This window comes from Branchiostoma floridae, chromosome 5 (genome assembly GCF_000003815.2).
Source record: "Branchiostoma floridae strain S238N-H82 chromosome 5, Bfl_VNyyK, whole genome shotgun sequence".
Lineage (NCBI taxonomy): Eukaryota > Metazoa > Chordata > Leptocardii > Amphioxiformes > Branchiostomatidae > Branchiostoma > Branchiostoma floridae.
In genome coordinates, this window is record NC_049983.1 from 11774457 (window position 1) to 11794314 (window position 19858).

The 19858-nt window shown below is 40.4% G+C and overlaps 1 protein-coding gene across 3 annotated transcripts; it reads left to right on the forward strand.

The window, feature by feature from the left end:
- The first annotated feature begins 334 nt into the window (after positions 1-334).
- LOC118415439 (tubulin monoglycylase TTLL3-like) lies at positions 335-19781 on the forward strand. Of its 3 annotated transcripts, none has more exons than XM_035820069.1 (22): positions 335-1162; positions 2774-2845; positions 3624-3714; positions 4658-4753; positions 5206-5262; positions 5880-6049; positions 6323-6467; positions 6790-6905; positions 7696-7821; positions 8038-8152; positions 8590-8802; positions 14097-14218; positions 14428-14495; positions 14638-14789; positions 15137-15234; positions 15431-15573; positions 15844-15954; positions 16102-16207; positions 16596-16743; positions 16945-17009; positions 17199-17712; positions 17968-19781. In XM_035820069.1, the coding sequence occupies exons 1-22, from the start codon at positions 641-643 to the stop codon at positions 18426-18428; spliced, it is 3711 nt and encodes a 1236-aa protein (XP_035675962.1). In that variant the 5' UTR covers positions 335-640; the 3' UTR covers positions 18429-19781. The 3 variants fall into 3 exon arrangements, with proteins under 3 accessions (XP_035675962.1, XP_035675961.1, XP_035675963.1); XM_035820068.1 differs by having other exon boundaries at positions 338-1162; positions 6790-6929; XM_035820070.1 differs by lacking the exon at positions 5206-5262 and having other exon boundaries at positions 341-1162; positions 6790-6929.
- Positions 19782-19858: the final 77 nt, after the last annotated feature.

Here is a 19858-nt window from a genome sequence, read left to right on the forward strand (position 1 = left end):
AATACATTAGTTTCAAAGCTATACATTAGTTCCTTGGCGCTCACGCCTATATAGTATATGAGAAATTTCAATACCACACCCTAGTCTGATGAATTATTTCGTCCAGCGAAAACATTACAAGACCTTTTTCTTCTGAGGAGGACTGGAGTTTCAACAAATACATGGCTGTTGTTGACCGTGTATTTACTTTGACTCAAGTGTGCCAATATTTTCGACTGAGTAAACCGCAGTTGACAAAGCACCCGGGCCGATCAATGTTGAAGTATGTTACCCAGAAAGCAGTATGTTCCAAACTCCGGGAGGCCTAAAACTTGACAAACAAGACAGGAAAGGCACCCGAGTTTTTGTCCCAGGTCGTTTTGGGTCGAAGTGTTTTGAGAACTGAAGAATCTGCTCTTGAAGTGAGCTGTGTTGTGTTTCTTGGCTCAGGTGTCAAAGGTGTTACCTGGAACAAAGGGACCGAGGGGGTGTGTGTGACCCTCATTTGCATAGCGTCCATAGCGACCCCGCCACGTTCCTAGCAACCACAGAGAACAATATGGCGGCCATAGTAGGTTAGTCACAGAACTTGAGAAAAGATTTGCTTCGCGCAATGCAGCAGTAATATGCAGTCTTCCAGGGACAAAACGGCCTTACAGCCATGACGGAGGATGAACAGTTTCACTTCACGTTTTCTCCTAAGATTAATGAGGCGAGCAAGGTTCTCGCGGAGCAGAAGAGAGCGCGGGAGAGACTCGCAGTTAGTCGCATGGAGACCATGATGGCCGAGGAAAGACAGAAACAACAACAACAACAAGAACAGCAATCCCAGCAAAAGGAAATTAAAGATGACAACGGGATTCTTCAGGCCTCAGGTAGTACGTCTCTGCCTCAAGACGCGCCTCCGTCTAAGCCACCAGGGCCCATCAAGACTTTTCAGAGGTATAGTTTCGAGAGCGAGCTGACCTTCGCTCCCAGACTGAACGCCACGAGCATGAGATTAGCGCGCGAACGGGAGAGACAGGGGAACGTGGCTTCATCTACGGTCAAGCAGACGTCCGAGGAGGAGTACATGTTCACCTTCCAGCCCAGAGTTAGCTCCAGCAGTCGGAGAATCGCGCAGAACCTCGGCACCACCTTTATGGCGCGGCAACAGATGCATTTGGAGAGACAACGAAAATTGGTAAGTCTCAATATGACGGTTCAAGGCTAAAGTAACGTTTATAAATCTAAACATACCCATTCATTATTCAATGTGGTTTACTCAAAAGCTGATTTAGAAATCTCTCCGTTTGATTTGGAATGTGATATACGCTGGTTATAGAAAAAAATTGGCCATGTAATTATTATAATTACATTAGGGCGTGATTCTGTCTCCCTTTGGAATTGTATAATCTGTTTAGTTTTGCAAATGCAAAAGGGGAAAGTGGTGCCTACTAATACTACAGGCCATGTAGCAACAGAATTGTGGAAAATCGTTTCTAAATTCCTTTTTGTTTTTTTACTACCAGTCTTTCCAGTCCCCCTGTTTGCTTGAGGGCAGCATTAGCTAAGGCCTGATGTATTCACAATCAGAGGATTTAGAATTTAGGTCAGCCAGAAGGCATGATAAGCTGCTCTTAAAGTGTTGTCACTTTCGCCCGGCTAGACGTCTCAATCAAATCACTCTACCATTCCAATAGAATTACTTCACCTTGAACTGTGTGTAACATGAATATTGGTTTCAGCATTTAAGCGACGTAATACCAAATTTCTCACTTGCTTCTATGACTTCGATGGTAAGAAAGGGGATTTTCATATTGTTTAGACAAGGGAAATGTTGCATTGGAATTAGCATACTGAGGTCACTATTTCTGTTTGGGGAACCTCATTGAAATTTACCTAGGCTGCATCAGGATTCCATGAATATGCAAAAAGCGGCTTAATTTCAATAAAAAGATAGTTCTTTATTCACTTTTGATGATATTAGAAATTATCTTGATGATGTTATTTTCTTGTAATCCAAGCCACACAATTTAAAAAAAGAGAGATCTTCCCTATGGTAATTCAAAGATGATAAGGCCTGAATTCATATTCATTGCGACTGTGACAGGGAGACCATATTCTTGTCATTTTACATTGCACAGGTAGGTAAGATTATGCATTTCCAGCTAGAAAAATAGGTTGGCTTCCAAGGGTAATTATGTTTTATAAAGGTGACTGAAGGAAAATATTTGCACGCCTTAAAGGTCTGAAAATGGGTTAGCTAAATGAACCCTTTGAAAATGATGGCTTGAAACACAACCTCGTGTAACACTAACAACCATTTTTTCATATAGGTGGGGCAAAGTGCTTGAATGAAAAAAAGCATTTTGATTTTTGAGTAAGAGTATGTGTTATCCCCACCTTTAATAGGGTGAATTTTGATAGGATTTGCTCATTGTATGTTTTGAATTTGAAAATATTGTACATAAATCTCAATAAAATTATGTAGACTTGCATACATTTATGTCGTTACTACCATGTAAACAATTATGCCGTTGCTGCCATGTATAGAATATGTCGAGCAAATGACTTGTTTTATTCATTCCATGACGTCTTTATTTGACAGGACTGTAGCATGTAAAAACATGCATATTTCCACCTTGAAATAACAGGATTGTTTGGTATTCAGTCATGTTAGAGAGCAGTTTTACCCTTGAGGATTTAGCAAATCTGAGATCTGATGTTATTAGTCCTACCACATCCATCTCAGTCGAGTGGCCGTGTTCCAACTAATTGGATTTGACGTGTTACTGTTGTCGCTTCCTCGCAGCTGGAGAAGGGGCAGCTCCCGTCGTTCAAAGAACCGATGCAGTCCCGACCCAAGAGATTACGCCATCAAAAGGTGCGCCATGCATTTATGCATGATTTGTCGTGGCAGCACTCTTGTTATTACCGCTATCATGTAGCTGGGGTTAGATCACGCTCTGGGAAAAGCATAATAAATATGTTTTCTGAATAATTTAAGGAAACACTGATTTCAAATAATATCAATCATTGTCTTAGCAACAACACACCAGGTGATATGCACCAGGGACAGTAGGAGCGACATCTTAAATGCCGATATTCCCAATTGTTTTTCTTCTTTATTCCTGACTTAAGTAACATGTTTCGTCAATTGTAATGCCAAGTTTATGTACAGTTTACGATGTTGATTAAAAAAGCCACAAAGTTGTGATAGCGTTATGTGAATCAGTATACTCACAAAAGGCTTTGCGTACATAGGGATTAAATGCCCGTGTCCGAGGTCATTTTGACAGGGTGATTAAAGGTGATTTATTATTTGTGACGTTTCCACTTCCATAACAACCAAAGTTTGCCCAAGCAGCACATGTCAATTTGTCTCAATTATCTTGGACAATGAAAGTATTGAAATGTCAAGGGGAACGTACCATATTAGATATCCAGGTAGAAAACACCTGTGCGTACAGCAAAAAGGGAAAGGCTAAGTCTTTAAAGCTCTTTTTTTGTATTAATGGTGTGTTGAAGACTGTGAAGTGTATTGTACCTTTGAAAAGCCGACAAATTCCATGAATGCTGGGCTTCTCGTGGCTGCAGGCAGTTAAAGCTTCTTATACAAAGGATAAGTGAGAATGAATTTGATTTGATGTTATTCTTTATAGTTGCTGGGGGAGGCCAAAGCCAACCTACCATCCCTTCCTGGCAACACCAGCGGAGAGGAAGGGGGGCAACAGGACTCATCTTCTGATGGGGGTGAGTTCCAAATGGGGTGAACCATTGTTGATCTTGTGAGGGTGGGGCAGCTCTGGTGCATTTTTGGGTTGCCTGGAGCTTGCTACTATAAGCGTTGAATAGCTTCTGCCAAGTTATATTTTAACAATCATGTTTAAAAATTGGAATTATTACTAAATGTCAGTTATTTTGCCAATGTTGGTTACTGCTTATGCAGTTATGATCATTATTACAAGGCAACAACAGCAAGTTTGTTATTCATCAATAAATATTTGGGGATAAGTTTTATTTTTTATGGGTTACCGGTAACTTCTTTTTTTTTTTTAGAAACGAAATTGAAAATTCTCTCAGCTTTGTAGATCATAGTCTAATGTTAAACATTTTGTTTTGAAGAAGCCAGTGAATGATATATACATCACAAAAGTGTCTGTGACAGTACAGGTGTAGTGAAAATGGACCGTCTAAGTTGGCATAATACAAAAATGTAATCCTCAGACATCTGCAGGGGTAAGACCCTGTGCCTGGGCTGTTTTGAAAACACCGCTGGTCATGCATGCATGGCTCCTGATAGCAGGCTGAGTCATCATGGGATCAGATGTACCAGCATGACATTTCCAAACTACTCCAGTTTAAACAACCTGCAATTACAGTACCATACACAATGTATGAGGGACAGACCACTCTTGCTAAAGGGAGTTTCTGTAAAAAAGGTGGTAAAATCTTGTAGTTTTGCTAGAAAATCCAAGTAAAGGAAATGTGAATGAATTCATTTAAGAGTAGGATGTTGTCAATCCTCCAAATGTTTGATTAGAATATTCTTAATCAATCTATGAAGCTAATTACCTTGCTGTTGAATCTACAACCTAGTATTATATTCAATATTACTAGTTTTTTCCTGCAATATTAGTATCAAATTTTGCCTTTTGTTTCATCATATTGACATGACCGTTCCCCTTTGACCCAGGTTCAGACAGTGGCCTGACCCCTCGTAAGCGACCAACGAGAGGCGGAGAAGTCAGCAAATCACACCCGGTCTCTTCGCTCGGTGCGTCATCTAACGGTGAGATTGACCACAGAATATATTAGATACTAGTACTTGATTGTTGTGATAAACTATGTAATTCTTTAATTTGTTTATTTGCTGTTGATGTAGAGATAAAAGCAATAGCTTCATGTAGTGTTTGGCAAATAAAATTCCCAAAAGAAATTGTTTGCATTGATGACTCTAAAATGCACTAACTTGCAGTTTGTTTTATTTGTTATTGAATATTTCAATGTTTCAAGTATTAGTTTGATACGTTATATCCTATTGATAAAAAATATGTTGCCAACTTCATTGATTCAGATGAATTAACCTTGTGGACAATAATAGTTGGAGGAAAATTTCTGAAGAAATTATTGGATTAGGGCTATTTAATTCAATCGCTCGACACTCCAGGTTACATGAACGTTGCACGTTTTGTTTGTGCCATGGTAACAACTTGTAACTGTGTCTATGTTTGTGACATATAGGGCTACATGGTTCCAGAAGGAAAACGTTGCCTCCCAAATATCTGCCTGGCCTCCCAGGTTATTGTTTTGTATAATCTTACATTGGTGATGGCATCTTTGTTCACCTTTGTCAGGTGTTACATGGGTATTGGTGCTCAATGTAAGGTGAGGGTTGTGGTGTTCTGTTGCGTCAATATAGTGTTTGAAGGGGGAAGGTCTCAGGTGAAAAACTCAGAGAGAGTTGAAAAGTTATATTTCAGTTACAATCCAATGACGATTGCTCATTCAATTAAAAAGGTCAATTTTGTACTGGATAATACAGACTATTAACATGGTTGAAAATGGAGTACTATTTTTTTGTCCAACCCATTCTAGAACGCATGCTTCACAGTGTTTCAGTTTAAAATAAAAACTTTCCATCTTGCGCATCATTCTCACTCTGGTTTGTTGATAACCTTAAATGTGTTTTTGCATGGTATTGCATGAATGTGGTCTTCGGCACTGGTATGTGACTGTCATACAGACAGCCAATTCAACACTGTGGCATGAAAAATAAACAACAGAACCAGACACAAAACCTATGCATGTTTATGTGTTTTGAACACAACAATGACATGGAGACACAAAACATGTTCTAGAATGTCACTGCTTCATTGTTCTCTTTATGACTCTCACTGGTGACTGTGATTTTGCAGATATCAGCAACCCACCAGCCACAGCCCCTCCCTCACACCAACGTTCGCAAACACTACCTCCCACCACCGCAACGTCAACCTCTCCCCGGCGCAGGGTTAACACAGCAAAAATCTACGCCAATGTGACACGGGTCAAAAATGCAAAGCTTGCAGCAGAAAGGGCTATGAGGGTAGGTGGTTACTTCTACCAAACTGAGATTTCTAGCTACAGTACAGAGTTGTTTGATTCACAGTGAAACAGCAGATATTGGTTTTTGCAAAATTTGAGAATCGTCTTTGGGTCTTAAAATGTATCCAGAAACATAACTGTGGATTTTATTATCTACAAAATTGGTATTTTCATCAAGCTTATTTAGATATTCCCGCACAATATATGAATAACTGGTAGTTTTTAAACATGCATTATTGATATCCGGAATATTGTATGTTTTGTTTTTCCACAGATGAAAAGAGTCTTTACCATTCATGGTCCCTACCCATTTGTAAGGAAGGCTCTGCGAGAAAGAGGCTGGGTGGAGCGCTTTATCAAACCTGAAGTGAAAAAAAGGGAACGCTCCAGCAAAGAGGAGGATAGTGATGATGATAATGGTAAGATGTTTACAATAACTTTTAACTGTGCTCCTAAATCTTGGTGTGAAATCCCATATCAGTTTCCATAGTATGTTATCTGCTTCCTTTTCAATGTGCTTATGGTATTGGAAAAGACTTTCTGATCAGCATTGTTAGCCATTGTAACATTTGTTATTCTTTACCATTGAACGGAAAACAACAGAAAATTCAGCACTATGGACAGCAATCGTTCTAACTCTTTCAGCCCTTATCATTTTTGTACAATAACTGGTGCTTATAAAGTGACTTGCACTTCCATGAAGTGACTGTTACTGAAGAGATGACTACCCTCTTACCACAGACAATGGAAACAGCAGTGACAGTGACGATGACGGTGTCTGTGATGCGGTTTGTCAGGATAGCACGACGGAGGCAGACAGCGGTGATGGTGACACTGACAATGTGTATGGCATCATGGTGGGTAATCAAGAGATGCTCGTGGTACGTGTGTTGTCTTTTTTTTCTTTTGCTATTCTTTAATGTTGCATGAAGAGGTGGCACGTGTGTTGTAAGTATGGTAAAAACACAAAGGATAATACCGGTCCTGAAAATGGCACTTCTATGAAGAACTTGTTCTTGCATGAAAAATATAAGGGTGCAAGAGTTTTGCATAGGGGAGCATGTTTTCTGGACTGGAGTAATGCATGCTTTACTATCTGTTGCACTATGCTAACTTGAATATATGCTAACTTAAAAGCATTAAGCACTTTCATATTTGTTTGCGTTTGCTCATTGTAAAGCATATGTGTGTTAACTCTAGTAATCATTTGTTTTGCATGTTTCTAACAGTAGATTTTCTTGCAGCATAAGTTACATTTATGTTGCTATTTCAATTTTGTATTTTCCTCATATGCAAACATCTTCTCAAATATTCTTTCTATTCATATACGTCAAAGGCTATCTAACACATTGCCAGCCTTGCTATGTCTAGGCTATGCTCTTCTCCAACATACAAGAACTTTCTAAAATTCTTTTCAATTTCGTTTCTTCCTGGGATCCTAAAGATGAGGCAATTACACAAAATGGGAGTGTTTTGGATGAAAACATTTTCAGTTTGGCAGTCTTTGATACTATGAAAAATGTTAACAAATTCTTCAAACTTAAAACAGCCCTTCTCCCATTAGAAAGAAAGGAAACGGAACACTTCAAGACCCACCATATTGTTTTGTACTTTCTCATTAGTGACCATAGTTGTTTTCTGTTCCAGTCACGGATGTTGAGGAATGCAAACCCCTCCTTCATCTGGACTTGCCGGGCCAACACGTTTGACAGCAGGATGTTGAGGAAGGACCAGATCTACAACCATTATACAAAAGCCAACTTCACTACTAAGGTCTTGTCTACATTTTGATGTCATATAATCTAAGATATATATCAAGTCTTACATTTTGACTTGAGGTACTTTGGGATATCCCAAGTGCTTGAAGTAGATACCAGTATGTGAGTTTCGCTTTGAGTTGTTTGAAGTTGTTTAATGACCAGACAAAAATAGTGGTTTTAGTAGCATTCAAAAGCTTTTGGTTTTGAATATGATTTATTTTATTTTCAGGTGGGGCTATTAATGAACCTACGGCAGCTACCCTGGTACGAAGACACAGATGCCAACTGGTTCTACCCTCGCTGCTACCGTCTAAGTGTTGATGAAGAAAAGTTTGATTTTATTGGTAAGTACGTCCTCAGAAATTTGAAAATCTTTCACCTGATGTTTGGAAAGGGATGAAGAATTCAAACCACTTTAAGAGAATGGTAAAAAAGAGACCGTGTGGCGCAGCAGCAGCACATTTGCCTTGGGACCGAGAGGTCTTGAGTTTGAATCTGGCTGCCATGTCACCAATCTTGTGCCCTTGGGAAAGGCACTTTACACGTATTTCCTCACTTTACTCAGGTGAGAATGAGTACCTAGTTTCGGCTACGGCCGTTAAAGAACCTCACATGTGCGATGGTGCGGTGTGAGTGGATCCAAAACTTACAGACTTGTGTACGTCTTACATACTGTGCTTGCAGTCCTCAGCCTAATGAGCTTAAGCATGTATAAAGAAGAAAAAGAAGAAAAATAAGAAAAATACACAATAATTATTATGATTTTTTCCTTCCAACCCAGATGACTACAGACTGACGGCAGCAGCCAGTGTGCTGAAGGTGACACTCCAACAGCTCCGACCTGAGGTGGACACCCCCAGCCAATCAGATGAGGAGGATGAAGGGGAGGAGGAGCAGGAGGGTGAGGATGAGGAGAATGTACCGTCAGACATGGACACCCCCCGCAGTACCAGCAGTCAGAAAACCAACACAACTACTACCTGCAGTCCCAGAGGTTTGTCTGCATTACATGATGATCTGATATTAACCAACACTGTGCGAAAGGGTGTGATTTCCGGACAAAGTCGGAGTTGACATATTTTTGGACATGCTAAATATTCGGACTGTGTCCGGGCACGATGTTCAATATTTCCCATATCTGGAAATATCATGAGTCAGGAATTGTCTTGTTATGTATCCGGACAAATAAGACTTTCCTGCTTTTCAAGATACGCGCCATTGACGTTTCTTGCCTCCGAATACGTGATATGTTCTACATTCTTTACATATCCAAGGTCCATATATTTCGATAAGGAATACCCGGACAAATTAGGAGTTTGCACGAAGCATGATGTGCATTATTTCTGGGCCATTGTCAGATGACATTTTCAATTCATTATGTCTCAGAATATCATGAGTCATGAAATGTTTCAGCACATGCCCGGACGGATAGAATTTCCCGTTCTTCCGAATACGTGTCAGGGACGTTTCATGTTTTCGAATTCATACTATTTTCTTTTCTTTCCATTTACGAGACATATCCGCGACAGATATTCCATGGATTAGTTTTAGGACAGATTCGAAGTTAGCATATTCTGACCGTTACCGATAAAGGTATTCTATACGTGAATTGTGAATCGGTGATTGTTTTATTGCGCATCTGAACAAATAAGACTGCATTTTTTTGCCGAAATTTTCGCTCCTTCCGAATTCATATTCCGTTCCATTTACGACAGATGTCCAAAACAGAAACATTCCAGAGATCAGTTTTCGGACAACTTAATGGTTAACAAATTACTTTTCTTGTCATACATGAATCTGAGATTGTTTTGTTGGGTATCCTTAAAAAGGTTTCCTATCTTGTCAAATACACGTCATTAACGTTTTTGCTTCTGTATATTATTCTACAACGAGTATGCCCGATGTCAATGTATGTTTACTCCTTAATTTTCTGGTAATTGAAGCTTAAGCTTCCATATACTGACAATAAGCAAATATACTGACATCGACATTTACAATCAAATGACACAGAAAGCAATCTTTGCGATGGTAACAATTATGAGTCAAGTATTATTGTTTCTTTGCATATCCGGGCAATATCTTGAACAAAGTTCAGTCAAAACACTCCACCCCAGCGGTGCAGTTTGGGATAGGTCCATATCCGGACAATATCTTGAACAAAGTTCAGTCAAAACACTCCACCCCAGCGGTGCAGTTTGGGATAGGTCCATATCCGGACAACATCTTGAACAAAGTTCAGTCAAAACACTCCACCCCAGCGGTGCAGTTTGGGATAGGTCCATATCCGGACAATATCTTGAACAAAGTTCAGTCAAAACACTCCACCCCAGCGGTGCAGTTTGGGATAGGTCCATATCCGGACAATATCTTGAACAAAGTTCAGTCAAAACACTCCACCCCAGCGGTGCAGTTTGGGATAGGTCCATATCCGGACAATATCTTGAACAAAGTTAAGTCAAAACACTCCACCCCAGCGGTGCAGTTTGGGATAGGTCCATATCCGGACAATATCTTGAACAAAGTTCAGTCAAAACACTCCACCCCAGCGGTGCAGTTTGGGATAGGTCCATATCCGGACAACATCTTGAACAAAGTTCAGTCAAAACACTCCACCCCAGCGGTGCAGTTTGGGATAGGTCCATATCCGGACAATATCTTGAACAAAGTTCAGTCAAAACACTCCACCCCAGCGGTGCAGTTTGGGATAGGTCCATATCCGGACAATATCTTGAACAAAGTTCAGTCAAAACACTCCACCCCAGCGGTGCAGTTTGGGATAGGTCCATATCCGGACAATATCTTGAACAAAGTTAAGTCAAAACACTCCACCCCAGCGGTGCAGTTTGGGATAGGTCCATATCCGGACAATATCTTGAACAAAGTTCAGTCAAAACAGTCCACCCCAGCGGTGCAGTTTGGGATAGGTCCATATCCGGACAATATCTTGAAAAAGTTCAGTCAAAACACTCCACACCAGCGGTGCAGTTTGGGATAGGTCCATATCCGGACAATATCATGACAAAAAGTCACTCATGATATTGAATACCAGCGTTGCTGTGAGGGAATGGTCCATATCCGGACAATATCACGAGGCAACTTTACTCGTAAAGCGGTTATGCAAGCTGTGCAAAGTGCCGAGCAGACCAGTACGTTGGCATGTCAACGGTGCGCCTACTGGGGCAGTCGTTGCAGATAACAGCCTACACCGCGCCGCAGCGTTTGCTGCTGTGTACAACTTTGAAACTGGTAAGTACATGATGCATTTATTCACAAAAAATAATGCACAATGCCATGTGTTTCCGTGAAACAGGCATGACGGATGACACTAACTTGCTTGGAACCATCTGGAGGAGTCCTTAGGTAACAAGACTATATTAGGAAGTCACATGACTTGACTAGACCAATAGTAGACCAGCTGGTGACAGCAGTTAGGTTTGAAACTAGATTTGAATCCCAGTTGCCGCTGCCGCTAGCCGCTACCGGGCCAAGAAGTGAGTAGTGTAGCTCTCTAGTACATATATTGTATATACATAGCAGTTACCGTTCTTAGTTCCGTATATGTCTGTCAGCAATGTCTGTTATCCCTTCCTAGTGTTTTGTGTATTGAATAATTAGTAGTGTGATCTTTTTGTAAAGATTGTTGTATGATAGATCACTTCTCTTTCAGTTGGAACCCCCGCGTGTCATCCCCGGCTTGTCTACAAATTGCCCGTTCCATAGTTAGTTAAATTCTCATATTATTTTGTGCTGTATGTGCCGTAACGGCTGCTTCTAAACTTTGCTGTCCTGTTGTTTTGGCTGGCTAAATCTTTAATAGAACCAAGGAGAAACTGTAATCTCCTCACTAGGACCAATGTGATTGTGTGCATATAAAATTCCATTCGTTCTCAGGGGGTCCTTATCTGTGCCATCTGTGTGGCCCGCGCCCTTTGATGATAGCCGACTCCAGATTCCTGCCTTTGTCCCCGTCTTGTCCTGCTGTGATTTTTATGGCCGTGTTGTTTGAATAATTTTACATGTACCGTTCAGGGGTTCGGGGCAGTTACTAGCCGTTTTTTTTTTCCATTCCAGCCGCTGAGCCTCTGTTTCCCAATCGCCTGTCCTGCCATGCCGACGACCGAGGCCTACCTCCTGGTAACACTTACGACAGTCTGTGCCCGGTGCCGTTGTTTCCTGCCAGAACTGAAGACGGACGGTGCCTGGACTATGCAATGGAGCGGACTGTCCTCGAGACGTGCCGTCGATATTGCGGGGTCTTGCCAGAGCATCTTCCGTCGCCAATGATCGTCCAAAGACGCAGAAGAGGGCGCCCCGGACGATGATTCCACAGTCAACAAGATACGGACTTATAGAGGACTTGAAAGTGGACTGTCGTACTGATTTCGTAATGACATTTTTATCCTACGAATATTGATTGTATGGTTTATAACGTTAGACTTGTGTCGGATACTGTACATTTGATATTGTACATTTAAACTGATCAGTTTTGTTATGATGTTATTGACTTGGGCTTGATATTATTGGATCTGACAGTGAACTGTTTAACTTTGGCTTCACTCGAGCTTCACTTTTTGTGAAGACCAATGAGGTTGTAGTGAGCTAAAACTTCCTTGGTAAGACTAAGAGACAAATGCATATTGATTTGCCCCTTGACGTTAACATGATCTGTTCCTCCACATAATGTATTTGTTGTGATACTTGTGTCATCTGATTTATACAGGAAAGTCTTTGAAAAGCTTTCACAAAATGTAGCCTTACCGAGTTAGCATTTTCGGGGTTAAAACGGACAGGAAACGTTAAATATTAGGTATTTAGCATGATCGTAAAGTTACTGGAATGTGTTGTATTGTTCCTATGATGTTTCAGTATATCTTAAGTTTATGCAACCTTTCCGGGGCGTAATAGCCCCGAACGCGCTCAGAAAATACTGTAAATGCATTTAATTTCGCGGGGATTTAATTTCGCGGTAGCGGCAAAATGGACATTTCGCGGTGGATTTAATTTCGCGGTAGCGCCATCCCGCGAAATTCAATGCATTTTCAGCACTGCACTGTAGTCACGAACTGCCGTGTAAAACCCGGCGCCTCTACAAACCGCCAGTCGGAAAACACTTGCTGGTTACCCGGTAAGGGTCCTATACAGACGGATAGAACAGTTTCCATGCTTTTGACTTGTTCTTGCGTGAGCCACTGTTACTGATCTAATCGTATCTACCCTCTCAATACGTAATAGTATACAGTAGTACGACCTTTGTATCATGGTGAACATACTGTACAGTACTGTAATACAGTTGGTCGTATGAAAAAAATTACATGCGTGTCTTCAGTCAAGACTTCACCGTAGTAAGTATGTCAAACATTTCATTATACAGTGACAAAGACAGTAGTAGTATGTACATGGAGTGGAAAAGGGGCACCTTAGGCGGCGCCAGCAGACGAAATATTCGCGGTGGATTTAATTTCGCGGTGAAGCGGCCGCCGCGAAAACCGCGAATATTAATCCACCGCGAATATTTCTGCATTTACAGTATGAAATATTCGGAACGTGTTTTGTCTCCAAAGAGTCCTAGAACGTTCCATTACTTGAAATCCGGATATGCGACATGATTATATGGTCCCATTCTTGACTCCTGAAATTATCCGGATTAATACGAAATATTCGGAACGTGATTTGTATCCAAAGAGTCCGAACACGTTCCATTACTGGAAATCCGGATATGGACGTAATTATTTGGTCCCGTTCCGGACTTCTGAAATTATCCGGATATATACGAAATATTCGGAACGTGGTTTGTCTCCAAAGAGTCCGAAAACGTTCCATTACTGGAAATCCGGATATGAGGCAGGAATTAAATGGTCCCGTTCCGGACTCCTGAAATTTTCCGAAAACGCAGGGGAGTCATGTCAGATTTCGTCCGGATATTGTCCGGATATATCAAGAAACGGTCCCGATCCGGATGTATACAAACATAGAAACGTCCGGAAATGACACCCTTTCGCACAGTGCAAGATTTAAATGGTTTTAACCTTATTCAACCTAGAAGGCATTGCATTGTAGTAGCAGTTGTATTTATGTTGTGGAAGTTTATGATATTGTAGAACATGATTTTTCAGTTCCATTGTTACTTAATATGCATCTATGGAAGATGTATTTGTGATGTATGTAATGTGTTTCTTTTAACAGTAACAGGTAGAAAATTGTAGAACATGATTCTTTCAGTTCCATTGTTACTCAGGCAACTGTAGAATATATATTTGTGATCTAAGTAATGTATGTTTCTTTTAACAGTAACAGGTAGAAAACAAAAGAAAGGGGGAGTTGTACCAACACAAGTTGTGCAGACATCCCTGACTATCCTGGACAGTTTCTTGAGCTGTCTGGAGCATGATGACATTGAAGATGGCAAGGAGGTAGGTTTTATCTTCTCTTTCTCGTAACCATATGTTTTCTCTTTATATATTATATTTGAACTAAATCATATATAACTACACAAATGGTAAAAATACACTTCTGTCACAGTGGTGGCAATCGATTTTCCTGTTTAGAATTGTATGATTTTACATAGAACTCCCTTATGATAAGAGCAAGTGATTTAATAATATTCATTTTCCACATACAGCACTTTCCTCCTAACCTACCTGACGATACATGGAATACCTTTATCCAGCAGTACTACACTTTGGTTCAGTAAGTTGGTCTTGTATGTTTTATAGTAGCAGATTTTTTCATTCAAGATTCAATTCATGGACTTTGTATGCAACTAGTATAATGAAATCCATGGTATTTACTCCAATTACTTCTTTTAACATTTCTGTCTCCCTTTCTGCAGTGATTGTGGCACCCTGAGTACAGACAGTGATGTGGACATTGATCGGTGCATCGACACACTGGAGCAGTTCAAGGAGGCGTGGCCACAGTGTCAGATCGACGGCACCACCAACATGTGGATTGTCAAACCTGGGGCCAAGTCCAGGGGCAGAGGTGGGTTGGTTTTCCTACAAGCTTCCTGCACCCATCATAATTTCATCTCTGTACAGTGACAACAGACACAAGTGATCCCCTCTGATCCCCTGCCGAATCTGGTCACCTGCCGGATCCAGTTACCAGCTTCTATTCTAAACTGTCATACAACTCATTGATCAGCATGATGCAAATTTACAGTTCACTGATGATTTTGTGAACATAAAGCCTGCAGCATCGTTTAGTATGTTTTGTTTCATTTGTCAAAAACAAAGATGATGCAGTCTGTATTTCAGTTGACATATTCTCTCTCTGAATACAGGTTAAAGCATTCAATTTGATATATCTTTTGATTTTCCTTTTTTTAGAAATTAAAGTGATGAACAAACTTGAGGACATCTGCAAGCTGGTGGAAAGTACAGTAGTGAAGAAGGAGGGGAAGTGGGTTGTGCAGAAATACATTGAGGTATGTCAAAATATATCTCTACATATAAGACACATTAATATGTTTTGTGGTAAATTGATATACATGCAGGGTAATTTTTCATTGCTATCAATGATTTTTGCATATTTCATGTTTTTATTTACATAAAATTATATACACTTAGGTACAATTATATATGTATAGATTCTAAAACTTTATTACATGTACTTTATTGCAGGACCCATTGCTGATTCACAACACCAAGTTTGACATCCGGCAGTGGTTCCTTGTGACTGACTGGAACCCCCTGACTATCTGGTTCTATAAGGACAGCTACCTGAGATTCTGTTCACAGGAATTCTCCCTGGAGAACTTCCATGAGTAAGTGTCCCAATAACTGTGGTCACATGTTTTTTTGTGGGAAAAACGGCTGTTTACATTGGTAGAAAAATCTGGTTTTAGATTAATGCCACCAACTAGAGTAGCAGTATCAAGTTGTCCTCCTTATATGCTTTACTTCAGTACTATAGTGGCACTGAATTCCAGCATTTTTGTGTGTATTATCAAGAGTAAGAAGTTAGAAAGTTATGATTAGAAGATGCATTTCTGACTATAATAACAATGCACTTACTGTTCTTTTGTTTCTTTCAGAGCCATCCACTTGTCGAACAACTCAGTGCAAAAGAACTACAATAGCCCTCGGTCAAGTAACATCCCAGCCAACCTCATGTGGCACAGCAAGACCTTCAAGGAGTACCTTAGGTCAGACTTGTCTTGGATTACAACCATTAAGACACAGAAGACTTTAGGATACCTGATAGCCATTGTGCATCATAGGAAAATATATTCATTTACAAAAATATGGGTCCAATAACAAAACTAAGTGTCTTCTTTTTTATGTGTCTTTAGATCTGATGGCAATGGCCATATGTGGGAGTCCTTAGTGTATTCAGGAATGAAGCAGGCTGTCATCTATGCAATGGAAGCTTCTCAAGATATGATCGAGGGCAGAAAGGTACATGTAGGCTTAACTTCATCTGTATACTTGCAGCTTACATTGTATATGATTCTACTTGGATATCCATGAGACAGGTTTCCTTAAACAAATTTACACTCCCTTTCAACTAGAGGCAGAGACCGCTCAGCCACTGTTGAGTGACGAAGATTTGATGGATCTCTCAATGTGTGTGTTTTGTTGTCTTTTACATCACACTTTTACATCATATTGAATTATGAGATCAAGGGATGCACAAATCCAGTGTTGGTCATTGTGATTGCTATCTAGTGGAAAGGTAACCTAGGTGATGTGGTGTTCTGTTCTATGATTTTTAGCATTACAGTATGTCACAGAATCTGTACCTGGTTTGTAATGTCACAAATCTAAATGTTTTTGCCTATCACAGGGTTCTTTTGAGCTGTATGGAGCAGACTTCATGTTAGATACAGACCTGAACCCGTGGCTGATTGAGATCAACTCCAGCCCCTGTATGTCCCCCTCCACCACCATCACAGCAGAGATGTGTGCCTCTGTGCTGGAAGATACCATGAAAGGTCAGTAACTCTAGATGTTAACCATCATTGCTGCTCATATTTGCATAGCTTTCTGTGTAGCTTTCTTTCATAAGTTTTGGAAGAAAAATATTGCTTTTGAAAGTTTCAAAATGTAACCTCAACTCAGTTGCCTTCAACTAACACAAATTCCTTGTTAGCTCTGTGGTTAAATTTTACAAATGGTTTCTTTTCCCTTTGCAGTTGTTCTGGACAGAAGATCAGACAAAAATTGTGACACAGGGAGGTTTGAATTGGCATTCAAACAGGTAAGGTTTGTAATGGATTAAAGTGAAAACCATAGAGGTTCAATGTGAAATTTTGCCTTTAACATTTGCTCACCTAATTTCATAGCAGACTTGTAACATTTAGTTTGAAATATTTGTCTCCTGTTCAAAAAAGGTATGTAGCATCTTATAAAGTACAATAATGTGTTTCACTTTTCTGTGTTTCAACAGAGCACAATCCACATTCCACCTTACATTGGCATCAGCCTGTCCGTTGAGGGGCAGGCCATCCATAGACCTGTAGAAAGACGGCAGTCACAGGCCAACCAGTCACAGGCCAACCAGTCACAGGCCAACAACAATGGGACAAGTAGCAATGACTCAGGAAACTCCAACAACCCTCCAACAAACAAAACAAACTCTACTGTAAACTCTTCACAAAATGGTTCAAGTAGAGCTGCAGCTGGAAATTCTTCACAGCAATCAAATCCTCCTCCGAAAATCACATACTCATCACAGGGAAATAGTAAGGACTCAAATGTAGTAGAGCCTGGGAAAAATGGTGGCCCTCCTCTACCTCAAGGGTATCACAGAGCCAAGGCAAAAAGTGCACTCATCCAGTCCAGTAGGAAAACAGCCGTGCCAGCCATCAGACTGTACAACAACAGGTCTCCCAACAGACAGAGCATGCCACTGAACCGTGTGGAGGGTTCAGACTTCAGTAATGTGGAACAGGAGGAAACAGGTATGTTACTTCTTCAAGACTACAATGTACTATCGAGTGTAGCACTCACGTTTCCCTTTCACTATAAAGAACTTGATGTACAGTACTGTTGATCAATTCGTAGATTTTATTTTCTTTCTTTGGATGATAATTGTCAGATGCCTGCTGTCCTTTGAGTCCATGCATTGGTAGGTAACTTTATTAGGCATGTATCATTATGATAGTAATAGATGTACAAAGTTTGTGACCCTTTTAACCTTTGCCTTTTGTCCTCAGCCACAGGTGAGGTCACCTCCGATGTGCCGCCACAGGCCACCCCAGGGATGGGCCTCACGTGCGTCTCCTGCGGGGGGGTTAGCAGCAGAAAAACATCAGCTGTACCAAACAAGGAGAACGTCTTGTTCCCGGTCCCCAGGGACGTTCCCATCATGCCCCTCCCCCTGGCAATGCAGGGCATTGACCTTCAGCCCAAAATGGTCCCCAAGAACTCCGTCATCAGTATTAACGCCCTCCCCATCCAGAGCGACTCCGTGAGGATCGGTTTCCACCGGGATGCCACGGGACACCACCTCCACCGGCGCCACCATCTGAACAATCCCCATCACCCGCACTTCCACGAGGGGAGGGGCATGAACGGGAAGAAGAAATCAAACACTGTTCACCGGACTGTCCTGAACACCGGAATCGTACAGCCACATGTTCGCCCCATCGCAATTGTGTCACAATCATACAGGTGATGCACTAGCAACGACTTCAGGAGATTGGTTACCCATGATCGTAATCTCTACTGTAGATTAAGACTTGGGGGATTTGTCAACATGCTGGGATGTACAAACTAAACGTCACACATGCAGCACACTTTTCAGCGATTTTTTATGGTTCCATGTGTGCCACTTTTGTAAACTTTCCATGACTTGTTGTATTGTTGGTACTGGGTATATTGTTCTTTGTGCACTCTCTCTGCAGCTGTTTATCTAAATGTAAAGGCAGTATGAAATGTCCTTTGTGGCAAAAATGCTGTAAACTAGGAATTGAGATTCTAACTTTATGCTTTTAAAGCTAGAAAGGATATATGCAGCAACAGCTGATTTTTTGCAGTATCCTAGATTTGAGCTGTAAAATGATAGTGAGATTATTAGACTAAGAAACATTGTTACGGATCTCCCAAGGACACTTCAGGTGTCCTTACTTTGGAGACATATTCTATTTGTAGAGCATGCAGCTTTGAATTCTGGAATAAAAAGAACTTTCAGAAATGTGACTGACCATTGGAGGCCAGGCCATACTATTGACATTCCAAGATTGACACATTGAATAATTCAATACGTGTGAAAGTGCAAAAGAGAAAGCAGTAGACTTTGAAAAAATACTTTTTTTCCATGACCCTGGCAGACTGTACAAGCTCTCCTTGCTGGCACTTATTTCTGCAATACTTTTACTTGGAAACTTGCTTAAGTGCCTTTCTTGTTGCAACTTTATCCAGATGGTTTGTCTTATTTTATCATGTCTGACAATGAGAAAATTCAGACTTGTGTTTTGTTTAGATTTCGCTACAACAAAAGCAGAATATGTTAAAGATGTATGTATTGTTAGCATCTACACTAAAATTACAGCTAATTATTTGTATATGTATTTTTATCCTAACTGCAGTGATTTTAATAATCTTATACAAAATGTAATGTAAAGGGTTAGTCTTTGTATGTTTGTAGTCCAATGTTGGTGTAAAATGTCGTGACTTGCTTTGCAAGGAGTTGGTGATGTGTGTGTATATATTGTTCCAATTGCAAAAGGATGATAGTGTGTATTCATCAGTATACAGATTCAAGAATCATTTATATGTACATGTTTATAATGATTACCAATTTTATGGAATTACGTTTTTAAAAAAAATAATAGATGAGGTTATGAATCAAAGGTGTGATTAATTACCATGTGGAACACAAATTTTATATCATGGTGAGAAATTAAATATGCTGCATGACTATCAGGAATCAATGACTGTTACCAATACCATAATAATTGCTAACTCTGTATAATCTTGTGGTATATTCACTATTACACTGAATAAAAGTCTATTGTACTCTATCTTACTATTGAGAAGTGTTGCAATGATCAGGGCATGCAAGCTACATGTTTCACATATGAAGGTACATATATTACTTTGTCA